Source organism: Carassius carassius, chromosome 30 (genome assembly GCF_963082965.1).
Source record: "Carassius carassius chromosome 30, fCarCar2.1, whole genome shotgun sequence".
In the NCBI taxonomy this organism is placed as follows: domain Eukaryota; kingdom Metazoa; phylum Chordata; class Actinopteri; order Cypriniformes; family Cyprinidae; genus Carassius; species Carassius carassius.
The window spans coordinates 4,610,664-4,625,665 of NC_081784.1; the positions used below are offsets into that span (position 1 = coordinate 4,610,664).

The window sequence follows — 15,002 nt, forward strand, 5'->3', positions numbered from 1 at the left end:
TGCCTCAGGGCGATGTCTAAGTCTCATCAACTGTTTACTGAATAAACCTATTACAGCAATTAGATAAACACACACACGCAAGATGAACGTCTTCACAAACTGGAGAACCGTGATAAGATGAGTAAAACAGAGATTTAAAGAGAGAGGAAGAAAGGGTGGAGAATGAAGAGAAGAGTTTTGGACAGAGAGAGAGAGAGAGAGAGATCAGCTTTCCGTTCACATTTGGCCATAACAACAACAAAAAAGAGGGATTAAAATGAGCATGACAGGAACAACACAGCCAAACTAGATCAGAATAGAGAGAGAGAGAGACATCATGAATATGAAGTCTGTGTTTAGCCAGCAGCTATACTTTATAGACAGACCATCATCAGCGACTGTCCTCCTTCTTCCAGCTCTTTATGATTAAAGGAAAAAAAGAGAGAATGAGAGAAAAATTGAGAACAGAAACCCAGATAAAGAAATATGACCACTTATGTCAAAGCTACAGATCCCCTCCTCTTCTTCACTGAACTTTAATTTATATACTATTAGTGCTCAAGTTAAATGTACAGATGAATATGTACACATAAACCAACAAAAGTCCTCAGGAGAAATTAGTGAACAAACAGAAACCACTAACCAGCCAACACATACACACTCAAGAGGGACAGAAATCCATTAGTGCTATAATGGCTGAAGGAAAAGTGTGCGTATAAATGCATGTGAAAATAATAAATAGGACATAGAGTGATGCAAACAAACCACAGCCAAAAGACAGACTGAAAACAAAGAAGCAATTTAGCAGATATGAGCTGCCATCATCTCATGAGACACAGACAAACTAAATCACTATAAATATTTATAATGACAGTGTATATATATATATATATATATATATATACATATATATACACTGTGTATATAAAGTATAAATGCTGTTCTTTTGTATTTTCTATTCTATATTCTATATTATTATATTCTATATTAAGCTGCACAAATGTTTTCAACATTGATAAAAAAAAGAATTAGAAAATATATATATACTTACTGAGGAGCGCATCAGAAACTGATTCTGAATCAGAATCAGAAAGATCTTTATTTCCCAGTATGTTTGCACATACAAGGAATTTGTTCTGGAGACAGAAGCTTCCAGTACATAGAGACAACAGCAACTACACACAGATAACAAGAAATCAAAATGTGTATAAAATACACATTTGTAATTGTATATTGAGTAGAACTGTGTGAGCAGCTCCTATGGCAGGTTGAACTTCCACAGCTTGCAAAGGAAGTACAATCTCTGTTTGGCCTTTTTAACAATAAAGTCTTTGTGATTGTCCCACTTCAGGGGCTTGACAGAGGGGTCAGTAGAGGTGCAGTTGTTGGTGTAGAGGGAAAAGAGCAGTGGGGAGAGGACACATCCCTGGGGGGCACCAGTACTGATGGTGCGGCTGTATATCACATACATTTCCCCAGTCTCAGTAGCTGTTGCCATCAGTCAGAAAGCCAGTGATCCACAGACAGATAGAGCTAGGAACAGATAGCTGGGTTTGTTAGGTCTGGAGGAGTGCTGAGATGATTGTATTGAAAGCCAAACTGAAGTCCACAAACAGCATCCTCACTTACGTCCCTAGTTTGTCTAGAATTTGTAGGATATAATGCAGTTCCATGTTGACTGCATCATCCATGAACCTGTTTGCTCGATAAGCAAACTGCAGGGGGTCCAGTGAGGGCCCAGTGATGTCCTTCAGATAAGCCAACACCAGTTTCTCAAACAATTTCATGACCACAGATGTTAATGCAACATAGTTTGTAGTTAGTTTGTAGTCATTAAGTACTGTGATTTTGGGTTTCTTTGGGATGGGGACGATGGTGGAGTGCTTGAAGCAGGCATGGAGCTCCATTGATCTGTTGAAGACCTGTGAAAAGATGGAGGCCAGCTTGTCAGCTCAGGTTTTCAGAGAGGCAGGTGAAACACTGCCTGGCTGGTGCTTTTCTTTTCTTTTGATTCCTTAAAACCTGACGTCATCTTCATCTTCACTGATCTGAAGTGGAGGAGAGGGGAGAGGTGGGTTGATGGAGGTGTTAATGGTTGTGTAGAGAGATGGCCAGAGCGGGTGTGAGACTGGGAGTTTCAAATCTGCAGGAAAACTCATTCAGATTTTCAGCAATTGTTGATTCGTGTCAGTGCTGGGGGATGGCGTCCTTTAGTTTGTGATGTTGTTAAGGTCTTTCCACACTGAAGCAGGGTCGTTTGCTGAAAACTGCTTTTTTAGGAGTAGCTCCACTTATCCACTCTTATCTTCTCTGTCAGTGTGTTCCTGATAGTGCAAGATTATGTCCCCACTCCTGTAGGCATTCTCTTTGGCCTGATGAAGTTGTCTGAGTTTGGTTGTGAACCATTTAACATAGTTGTAAGTCCTGCTAGGAATGCACATATCCTCACAGAAACTGATGTATGATGTCATAGTCTCTGTGAGCTGGTCCAGATCGGTGGCAAACCCTCTGCTGCACTGGAGCCCTCACCTCTGACTCCATTCACCACTGATCACCTCTCTGCCTGCTGACTGAACTGTGGCTTGGGGTGTGCAAACACAAGCACACAGCTGTGATGTGAAACTACACTTGTTTTATAATGAAGATACTGTAGGAGTGAGGTTCTCCTAAAACAATTAGTGAGCTTCCTTGTTGCTTGCTAAGGCAGCATCATGACAGAAATCGAACCTCACAAGTGGCCAATTTGAAACCCACACAAGTGGGTACATGAGGCTGTAGGGGTACATGAGTCAGAAACAGCTGGGAAACCCCATGCTTAATGACTGCTTTTTCACTAATTAACTTCACCTGCATCACAGTGAACCTGTGTGTGTGTGTGTGTGTGTGTGTGTGTGTGTGTGTGTGTGTGTGTGTGACCCCACCTGCTTTAACAGCTCACTGAATAATGGCACACCATGACAGGTGATGCTATTGAACTGTGAATCTGCTGCTGTTTTTACATTCCCATGGTGCAGGATCACAACACTAAACTCACTTAATGAAATAAAAGAGCTTTTATGACAATGTTAAAAAGACAGACAGCATGGATTCACAATTCAGATAATATGAGCAGGTAATAAGTGATCGTTAAGGGTTAATGAGGCTATATTTATGGGGTGATATAGTCTGGAATATTGTTAAAGGGACAATGTCCTTGAAAATTTGAAGGAAAAGGCTATTCTTGGATTCTTGACTCAAAACAGGTGACTAAACAGTGCTCTGTGTAGCACCTATATGGATCTTTATCCCAGCATTAGGAAAGAATGAACTGGGCCGGGTTTCCCAAAAGCTTTGTAAGCCTAAGAAGTTTGTAAAAAAAACGATCGTACGACTGATCTTAATATTACGGTCTGTTTCCCAAAAGCATCGTAACTTAAGTAGCACTTGAAAACCATCGTAGATCTACGAGTGCTCTTAAGTAATCGTGAAGCCCTAAGTGCATCATAAGAAGACATATTTACAGTATGCAGTCGCCTGCTGGACAACTGGCAGATTACACCTTTAACTTGATTCAAGCGCAATGTGATTATAACAAAGATTTGATTGTGCTTTATTGTACACTTTATGACTCGTTTTCTTATTTTTGTTTTATTAATTTATAAATGAAATAATTAAAAAGGGCTGCAATATTGAAATACAAATTTAAATTCAATGACTGAAAAAAAAGAATAATAAAAAAAGAATAAAATAAGTAATGTAGGAAATGTTTCAAAGACTGGGTGAAAAAAAGTGCACGAAAACCAGCCTTGTATTTGATCCGAAATAACGTCTCTCTCTCTCTCTATACTGTGTATAAATAAATTAATTTAAATAATTTTATGTATTTAGCAGACGCTTTTATCCAAAGCGACTTACAGTGCATTCAGGCTAACATTTTTTACCTAACATAATATATAAATATATAAAGTATATTATATATTATTATTTAAAGTGTAATATTATAGCTTAATAAACCTACTGCTGTCTGTGTCATTCATGTTAAACAACAAAAGACAGAGAAAATCCCTCACTTCGCTTGACAATCACTATCTTTATTAAGAATCAATGTATATTTAAGTCATACAGTGATGCAGGGTTTTAAAGGTCAACTCAGGTTTTAGTGACCATTTTGACAACCTATTGTTTAATGCAATATTTTTAATGTTCAAATAAATAAGTGACAAGCTTGTTCTGGTCGGGATATTCTCAATTTGTGAAGATTGTGATTTTGCATTATAAGATCGTGATATAATATTTTGGGAAGATCGCCCACCCCTACTGTATATCATTTAATATTTTGAGAACCATTTAATCAATCAATCAATAGGAGACTGGTCAAATATCTACTAAAACATAATTAAATTGTTTACAAAAAAAATCTCTGCCAGAAACATGGTTACTTTGCTGTTGATGGAGGAGAAAGCTGCATTTTACAATCACATGGTGCAGTTATGACATCTACCAATAAGCACTAACTAGTCAAACCAGGTAGTCAAATTCACTTTTTTTTAATCCAATGTTGTTACATTTTGACCATTCAAACAAACTGGTGGAGCCAGTGGCATAGAAATTGCATACTTCATCTGTAATTCCGGAAAGAGAGTGATTTGTGGAGTGATATGACCTTTGGGAGTGTAAGCTCTTCTGTTTCGGGAGAAAATGTCTCCAGCAGCCTTACATACACTATCACACACTCATAGCCCACAATCCAGCTACTCAGTCTATAAGCTCTTTGGGCTGGTTCCAGGGCACAGATTAAGTTGAAAGATGGACTAAAAACAGCATTTAAAGAACAATCAGCTCCGACAGAGTGATCTGCTCCAAACTCGGCTTAATGTGTGTCTGAAAATGTTTTACTTCTAAATAAAAAATGTAATAAAAAAAAAACATATATATACACGACTGCTCTGGTTGGAAATCGGTAAAATTACTGAGTGCCACTTCAAATGAAATTAAGAAAAAAAGGTGCATCCATCACAACGAGTCAGAGCTGACAGGTAACTGATGGGTATGCAGATGTGTATGTTGCAACATATAGATGTGTGTGTGTTTGTGTTTTCCTTCCATAAACTGCTCTAGTGAGTTACCGGCAGCACATTAGCAGCAGTCCAAACATCTGTGTAACAGAGAGACCCTCAAATTGCCTCAGAGACAAAATACGAGGTACAAACACAACTACATCTGCATTTCCTGAAGGAAACAAAAGTGATTGCAAGCTGTAAAGCAAACATTTGATAAAGGTTTAGGTGACGAAAATGAATAATCTAAGAGCCTAAGAATCAACCAACTGTTTAAAGCTCTTTAAACAGTTTAATACTCTTTAAACTTCTCCAGGTGTGTGTTCACTGTGTATGTGTGTTAGCACTTGGATGGATTAAATGCAGAGCAATAATTCTGAGTATGGGTCACCATACTTGGCCACATGTCACTTCACTTTCACTTTACAGCAGCTGTTTGAAGTTGATGGGTGGAAAAGAAAAGAGAGAATTGAAATATTAGAAAACAGAAAAGAATAGAGAGAAAAGAAAAAGAAAGAACAGTAAGTAATCAAGGCTGTTTCCACAAAACTGTGTTTCAGCTGCCCTTGAGCACTGTGGGTAAAGTTACCACTGTATAGACTTTACAGACTGTTACATGTCTGTGACACAGAGCAGACAGCATTTATCCTCATAAAAGACTCTCAGCCCTTAAGACAAAAGTTCAAAAGTTTGGGATCAGTAAGATAAAAAAATATATATATATATATATATATATATATATATATAAATCCGAGGGAACGGATTGCGAAAGCGTGTGCATGGATAATGAATTTGTGGGTACAGATTCTAAAACCGAGCGTACGGTTTACAAAATCTGAGCGCACGGATTGAAAATTCGTGGGCACGGTTTGTTAATCCGTGGGCACGATTTGTTAAACCGAGGAAACAGTTTATGAATTCGTGAGTACGGTTTATGAACTGACAGGACAGATTGCAAAACCGTCGCCACAGAATTATTTTTATTCTCCTACAGGTGACGTGCGGGGCTCCGTACAATCGAACCAGAAAGACACAGCTCACATTTGACTAAAAGGTTTTTGTCTTTATGCTCAACTAAAGTGAAATAATGAGCATATTTCCACGTTGAGAAACTCGTGTTGCTCTCGCCTTGATTCGCCATGACTGCCGCACATACTTGAATAAACGGAAACACGCCCACAGTGCGTCTTCGTGTTTACAGTGGTTGGCATCCACCAATCCTACAATGCGTCGCTGCTGCAAACAGGTTAGGCTGCACTTCAGTCAAAATTAATTAATTTAAAAAAGTAACGGACAATGCACCATGTGGTAACGGTAACGGAGTTAATTTATTTAAAAAGTAATGCATTACAGTATTAGTTACTGTCAAAAATAACTGCATTACAGTAACGCGTTACTAATAACGCGTTACTGCCCAACACTGCTTATCAGGTTAGTCAAAGTACAGTATCTCATATTAAACAGTCATAACTGACATTTTCCACCTTCCCTCTGACCCTTTTATAAAAACTAATGTAACTACCTTTAAGCTGTTGTATGTAAATTGAATCTGTCTTGTTTTTGATTGGCTAACCTCAGAGTTATAAAAGAGCAAAGAAAAGCACGTTTTTAATTCTGCACCTTTGAAAGATACTGTTAGAAAACGTCTCACATGGATCTACATCACCTTGCAAATTCAGCTAAGTGACTTTAGCATGAACAGGCCAACATTCTGATTAACAGTTATGTCTTAAAGGTGCCATATGTAAAAATTGAGGTAAAAATATCCAAAAAATGACCTACATGCATCAAAAGAATGAGAAGAAATAAGGGCGATGATGTCATTAAAAAATGTCAAGTTATAGTGCTGGAGAGATATCAACCTTAATTAGCTTTAGCATTACTAGCCACGGCCCGACAGGTGTCGTAATACCAGTTTCGGTCATGGGAGGAGGAATGCGGGCAACATAACCACCAGCCAACCTGCAATACACGAATAACTCGCACGGCTTGTGGAAGTACTTGAACCTGATGTCAATCGTGTGGAAAGTACAGCCCACTACTTCATTTCAGTTCAGGGAAGAGAGCGGAAGGATGGCTGAAGCCCTTGGCAAGAGACCCCTACCACCACTACCCGCTACAGGGAAAAAATCGCGCTCGGAATCACAAATCAAATCCGATAAGAAAAGGAGCCGAACCAGAGTAAACATCGGCACTGCTTTCCATCGCTGGAGACAACTGATGGACTTGAAAGAAATGAGGTTCGACTCCGAACTTGCAACATTTCTTTTGGATTGGTAAGTAAGATGCTGTTAGTATTTCGCTAGAAGTTTGTTTTATATGTTTGCGTATTTTTTTCGGGAAGTTATAACATAGAAATGTATCGAAGGCTGTTCGATAAACATGCTAATGTTAGCGATGGCTAACCGTAGCTGCGTTTGTTACTATAGTAGAGATGATCGGTTCACGTGCGCTAGGGATCTGCCGTGTAACATTTACAAGTGCCAAAACGGTATTGTTTGAATTGCGTAATAAAATTGACAGAATCTGATATTTTTTTATATCATAACTAACCTGCTCTGTCTAGTCTGTTGGTCTCTGTGTCCTCTTTGCTTCGTGGTTTTTCTGTGCGTGAGAAAATTTATGTGTGGCGTGAAAGCGTGTGAAAAGAGTCAATTGCGTGTGTCTCACGGTGAATGCTTGAGAGTTGGCAGCTCTGGTTACATTGGTTGGCGCTAGCTTGGTCAACATCAGCTGTCTGATGTTGACCAATGATGTTGACAGAATGCTGTCTGTCAAATTAATTTAATTCAATGTGTATATACAACTCAATGTAATATGAACAAAACGAATATGAACATATTCACTGATAAAGGTGAAGGGGAGTAGCTTGAAGATGTCATGTTTCAAAATCACTTGACATCACCCAACGTTCCTCTGGAGGCAAAACGTCCTCTTAGGCTTCGGCTATGGCTCTAGGGTTGTTGTGAAGGTAGGGGCGGAGCATAGAGACTATGCCGTTTCTCGTTTGTTACTCTAGAGTAGACCAATTCACTTTATTGAGGCATACTGCCCCCATCTGGTATGGAATGTGGAGTATGACTTGATTTTTTTGCCAGACATGACAGATGGCACCTTTAACTGTTGTGGCTTGTTTCCAACAACTACTCCTTTTGGACTGCAGAGGAAGTTCTGAAAGTTCCAGAGTGTTTTCATAGTACATCACACTCTTTGATCACAAAAGATCAAGGAAAACTTGACTACTCATGATATGACCCCTTAAATATGAAACAGGAAAGTTTTGTTTAAAAGTTTTAAGCGGATTTTCCCAGCAAATGGCACCATCACCAACACTAAAATTTGAGTTTTGACAAAAAACCTTGCACTGCTCCTCACAATACAGAAGCTATGAACTAGAATTAGTATTTATTATTAAGACTAGTTTATGCACAGACACTAGTCTAGCTCCTGGATCCAGAGACTCAGTATTGATCTCTTTAGCGTCCAGCAGTGAGAGTGACAGAGGAAGAGTGATAATAGACTCAATTTATGAGCTGCATGTGGTTGTTCATGGTGATTTATACTCCTGGTGTGGGATGACCTTCAGCACTCTGGAAACAGTCTGTGAGCTGAAATCAAATAAATGATGTGACACTGTGAAAGGGAGAGGAATCTTATGGATGTCAAAGAGTTGTAGATGAGGATCCTAACATCCTAATGTATCATCACGGCTTTCCCCCCAGAGACTTATATTATATAAAGTTATATTTTAAGGCCAAATGAAATCTTTTTTTTTCTTTTTTATCAGATTCTGCGTTATTTTTCACAAATTCTGTATTTTCAGTTTTAATCGTTAAATTAAATTTTAGTCATTATTGGAATCATGACATTTTTACAATTAAATTTCAATGTAATTCATCTTTTAAAAAATTTAATCAAATTACAATTTAACAATTCCTTTCATTTTTCCCACACAACAGAGATTTACAGTAAAAATTACAACATGTAATTTTAATTGTATGATACACCTTAAAATATTATTATTGTTATAATTACATTATATTAATAATGTATTATGTTATTATTATTCAATTATAATTACTTTGAGAATACATTTTACTGTACAACAATTTATAAATAGTGCGCACGATTTACTAATTCGTTCCCTCGATTTTTTCTGCGCAAATCTTTTTACAATTTTTTTTGCATGTCATGTGCGGGCTCCGTAATATATATATATATATATATATATATATATATATATATATATATATATATATATATATATATATATATATATATACAAACGAAGTTCATATGTTCATGTCCTCATATAGTGAGATATGATCACAAGTGTCATCCATTCTTGAGTACGTATCACTCATTCACACATAGACAAGCAGAACAGATATTGAAATAGCAGTCTTTTTGTGCTTTTGTATTTAAAATACATTAGATTATATCACCAAATTCCATGGCATTCCACTTTATAATCTAAACCCCATTTTTATTACTGGATTCTGTAATCCACATTTTCCATATTGTGGAATTCACAGGGCCCTGCTTTATCAATGTTATGATCAACATCATGTAATACATCTGGAGAAAGCGATCTGTGTATGTGTTCACCTTTATCTGCAGTAGAGATGTTCCAGGAGTGGTGCTCTCGGGTAAACTGATGTTATAAAGCGTCTGGCTGAAGATCGGTCTGTTGTCGTTCTCGTTGACGAGGTCAATGAAGACTCGGGCAAACCCCACATGCTCTGATAGAGACTCGTTGGCATAGAGCTGGAGAGAAGAGCAACAATGTGACCGCAGCTACAATTTTTTTTTTTTAGTTAAATAATGCCAAATGCCTAGCGAGCTGACTATAGAGGATATATTTTAAGGCACCATCCAAGATTGAAGAAAGTTATATTTCAGCCATTACAATAATCATATACATTAAACTATTTTACATAGCATTTGTCTGTTTCATGTGCTGTATAGAATGCTCCCTTGGTAGGCAGCTACATGAAAGCACTAAATGGCATTATATATATATATATATATATGTGTGTGTGTGTGTGTTTGTGTGTTGCTGTAGCTCAATTGGTAGAGCATTGAGCAAGCGCAGGGTTGGGGGTTCGATTCCCCGGGAACACATGATAGGTAAAAATTGATAGCCTGAATGCACTCTAAGTCGCTTTGGATAAAAGCGTCTGCTAAATGCATAAATTTAATTTAAATTTAAATTTAATATATATAAGTACCAGCAGTCTATTTCTATTACATTTTCCTCATTCTAAATCTCAGTTCAATTTCTCATAAAATTTAAAATTTTATATTGCTACAAAAAAAAATTCCAAATAAATGCTGTACTTTTGACCTTTTCCATCCTGAAGCAAAAAGCATTGCATTTTCCACAAAAATATTATTCAGTTTGAAAAACATTTCTTAAGAACAAACTCAGGACATTAGAATGATTTCTTAAGGATCATGTGATGCTGAAGACTACAGCAATGATGCTGAAAATTCTTAAATTTAGATGTTTTCTGCACTCACAGAAAAGCTGTAGGTCCTGATAGTTTCATAGTCCAGCGGGATGGCCACACGCACACGGAGGTCTGCTCTGCCCTGCACTGAGGTGGGAGAGATGCTGAAGTGCTCAGAGTTATTTCCTGTCAGGACCACCTGAAACATGCTGTTCACCCCCTGTAGAGACAGATGGAATAATTTTGCACCATTATTTTTTTTACTGTTTTTATTTTTATTTTTTGGTTCATTGTCTATAGCTAAGCAGCAAACAATTCTGTTTCTCCTAAGAAAAAGAATCTAACATCAGCCATCAAAACTGTAATTTTAAAAGCTGGGTTTCTACAGGTTTTAAAAAGGTAACTATATGACTTTTTAAGACCATGTAAAGAAACCGAATGTAATTCTTAAATCAAGATACAGTACATTTACTTGAGAAGAAAAATTACAAAAGATGAGATTTATTTGTGTGAAAAAGTTCTTGATTAAAACAAATATCTGCAAATAGGCTCAGAAAAGTCAACTTCATCCAAAGGTAAAACGTATTTTAATACCCCATTGACGTATATTTACTAAAAGAATAAAAATAAAATGTTACTGTTCAAAACTATACAGTAAATATATTTTGATTTAAGGAGGTTTAGATATATGTATTATAAAACAAATATAGAAAGATTTCTTCAGTGCATTCAACATTTAATGCAACAACTTTATGAATTTAAGACTTTCTGCTGCCATTGAAGATCTATTAAGTTTTATTTTTTATTGTTTCACTTTTTTTAAGCCTTAACTATTTCCCTTTCTCCAAAGGAATTTGAGGGTAAAAACTAACTGTTCATACCATCTAAATGGCTGGTTAACATTTCACAGCGTGCCTTCAGAGTCCCTCTGAAACCCTCCACCTTCCCCAGCTCCACCTGTATAGATCTACTACCGGTTATTATATATGCTACTTGTGCAGCAGCAGTATGTCTTAAATATTCACAGCACTGTATCGGCATATGTACTGGCAGTAGCAAGTTCCTGTACTTGCTTTGCAGAAGCAGTGTCATGGTAAAACTCCATTAAGTCTTATAAAAAGCAACTATGAGCAAAATTGAGCATACATCACACCTTCAAAAAGTTCTTCTCTCATCCCTTTTTTCAAATGTTAGAGTGTGTTTTGACAGGGATTTTATTGTATGGACTCAAACTAAAACTTCATATAAAAAACTAATAGAAAGTTCTGCAGTAATAATTGTGTCTCCCTTCGCTGTTTCAGGTACAGCGAGATCCTGAGCAAATGGAGAGATGACAGGAAGTCCCTCATTAGTGTCATTCTCTCTTCCGTGAGGCCGGTGAGGGGAAGAAAGGACATATGGCAGAAAATAAATTCAATGATGACTCAACACAATCTTAGGAGGCTCAATTTTCATACTATACACACACTGCATCACACACTCTGATTGAACACAATGCTAATGTGTGAGTGAGGCAGCTGGCATGTACACCGACGAAGAGATTCGCTGACTAAAATCCACAGACTTGCGTGAGCTGTCACAACAACTTACGACGAGAAGAAATATCTCGAATACAGTTCAGACGGAAAGCGAAGCAAACATACTGACCCAGACACACACATAAGCACGTACGCAAACACACTCAAAATGCCATAATGTTGAGCATAGTGAGAAGAATCTGTTATTGACTATAGTGTGTTTACTTGCTGCTTATCTCTACTAAGTCCACACTTATCTGTCTCTACAATCACTCCATCTCTTCGAGTCTCCTTCTCTCTTTCTTTTTTCTCTCGTAATCTCTCTCTCACACAAAAAGAAGAAGATGGTTTGAGGGTTTTGCTCTTATCAGATCTCACATGCACACATAGGAACTGACAAACCAACATGGTAGACCTACAAACCATGTGTACTAGTGTATTTCTTATTGCTGGATGATATAGTGAATATTCAGGATGTATTCATGGTTATTTTGCTAGCCAAATAAAATTGAGCAACATTATGAATATCGCAAAAGTTTTAATGAGCTTTTTGTTTGGCCAATGAACTTCTTAAAGAGTGTGTCATTACACTAATTTAGGGATCCTGTTTGCGACTTAGTGAGAGGGCATCATTGCAATATGGTATTGTTATGCTGAAAATGTTACGTTATGTTATGTCAAAATTAAAAATGATCTTTCATTTAATGAAAAACAGTGTGAAAAATATAAAAGTAAAAATCTCAAGATGCAAATATATATATATATATATATAAATAAAAAAAATAAGTGAAAGTTTAAATACTAAAATTTTAACTTTCACTTTAAATTGTTTTCATTTAAAACAATTCTTTGCTAAAGCTAAAATTACATTTAAAATTAAACAAAAAGATAAATAATAATAAAAAATTTTTTAATAACAGCTAATACTAATATTAAATATTAATAAATACTATAATAGTACATAAATAATCATAAAATGACACTCTTTTTTATCTAACAACTATCTCAAAAATATGATGATGATACTGGAATTTAGTTTAGAGGGGAAAAAACTATTTCATTAATTTATTTATACATACATAGATACATGTATTCATGCATAGCTATAGAAAACTAACATCTGTGTGATAAATGACTCAAAAATCAGTTCACTCAAAAAGAACTTCCTTATGTTACTTGGCTACTGCTCATGCTTATATTTGTACATACAAATAAAATCACTATGCTTAATGAAGAACACTGCGAATGTATGCATGCACACCCACCCACACACACACACACATCCCCGCAAGATTCCATTTGCAGGCGAAGCCGTTTGTGAATGCAACGTGGTGAATTGATCCAAACAGAGAAAATAGTTTCAGAGTTCAATAAACATTTAACCCAAGGTGTTTCCTTACAGACGATAACACACAGAACGAACAAGAAAATAATAGAAAGCGATTGAGCGCATGAAATAAGGAACGATAACCGAAGACTAGCCCTCGCTAAAGAGAGCAGAACTTCAGGTTAATCTGAAATATTCACTTCTTTTATATCTCTCAGTTATGAAAATCGCTTCATCATGCCGCTCCTCTGGCCGGCTGCTGTAATTTTGCGGAGGTGAATGAGGAGCCAGAGGCCTTGCTGAAGGAAATCCGACCGAATGAACGACCACTATACAGATGAGGAGAGAGAAAAAGAGTTATAAAGCTTTGTGTCAATCTTACGCTTACAAACAAGCATAATCAAGAGATTCATTTGTTTAGATATTCTTCTCCGAATCATCTTGATTTATGATCTGCAAACAATTGTAAACACAAAGCTACAAATGAAAATGTGACCCACCCAGCACTATTCTCCTTAAGAGTTAAAGTCTTTTGTTGTACAAACTAACTAGCGGACTGCCGGCTGATTGTAGAGCGGATTGACACAATCATTAATCCTGAGTTTCTTTCTGATCTACATTAACCTTAATGCTAATGAAGAGACGCAGACAGCAGTTGCTGATGTAACACCTCATTATATCTGAACGAACATGCGTTTGAAAACACGCTGCCTGAGAAGCTCTAATGGACTGATTTTATAGCTTTTAAGGTGATGTGTGTAATTTTTTCTGTTAAAACACAATTTCCTATCTTGGTTTAATATACAGAGACAACTACAAGCAAGGGATTCATTGGTTCATTTCAGCAACAGAAATAAACATGACTCTGTTGCACCTTCAAAACAGTCAAAACACAGAGGACTCAAAGATTAATTTCTCATCAAGTTTTCTTCGCTAGCAACCCAGCAACTATAGAACACTCTTAAAATGGCCAAAAACACATACCAGTGTAACAACTAAATTATAGCATTGCATGAGACAAACTTAGAATAATGTCCTGAAATATTTACATGTAATAAATAAGCAGTCATTAAATATTCATTTAAAAAGCCAAAATCCTTGCACAACAGCTGAACTCCTTATATGTTCCTGTATAATGTTCACACTGATTAAAGCAAATCCAAATCTACACCTGGATTTTTCTGACCACACATAAAAACCTATCACCACATACTATAATGATCCACCTTGACAGCTTCGAGAAGGATGACAACACACAGTAAAGGCAAACCATCCAGCACACAACTCTATCCATAATCAAAACCACTGACTGTCAAGAAACCTCAAGTCACGTTTGTGCTCCTAAATGCCTCAGAACGCAAGCGGCACGGAAGATGATGCTCGAGATCGATGACGGAATTACATTGGCGGTTAAAATAACCCCTTGTTTTTCTTTGGAGCGCTTAGAGAGCCATTGTAGCTGATGGGGGCTATTTAAAGAGCCATCCAATATGCAGGGATGTCAACACTCACTGGCCATAAGCGTAATTGCCCGTCCATTTGCCTGAACCACAACAGAGAAGATAAAAGCTGCCTGTCACACACACATCAGCAGGAAAGTTTGAAGATGAACCATGCAGAAACAGTTTAGAAACACTGGAAGAGGTGTCAATATACAATGCTCATTTAGTGCAATTTAAATAAAGAAATT

The 15,002-nt window shown here is 36.9% G+C and overlaps 1 protein-coding gene across 1 annotated transcript in view; it reads right to left on the reverse strand.

Moving 5' to 3' along the window:
* Nucleotides 1-15,002, reverse strand: part of LOC132110440 (cadherin-23-like) — a 227,719-nt gene that overhangs the window by 94,246 nt on the left and 118,471 nt on the right. The window contains exons 11-12 of the mRNA XM_059517040.1: nucleotides 10,539-10,688; nucleotides 9,624-9,782 (exon numbers count right to left, since the gene is read on the reverse strand). Coding sequence (XP_059373023.1) covers nucleotides 9,624-9,782; nucleotides 10,539-10,688 — 309 coding nt within the window. The remainder of the gene's footprint in view (nucleotides 1-9,623; nucleotides 9,783-10,538; nucleotides 10,689-15,002) is intronic.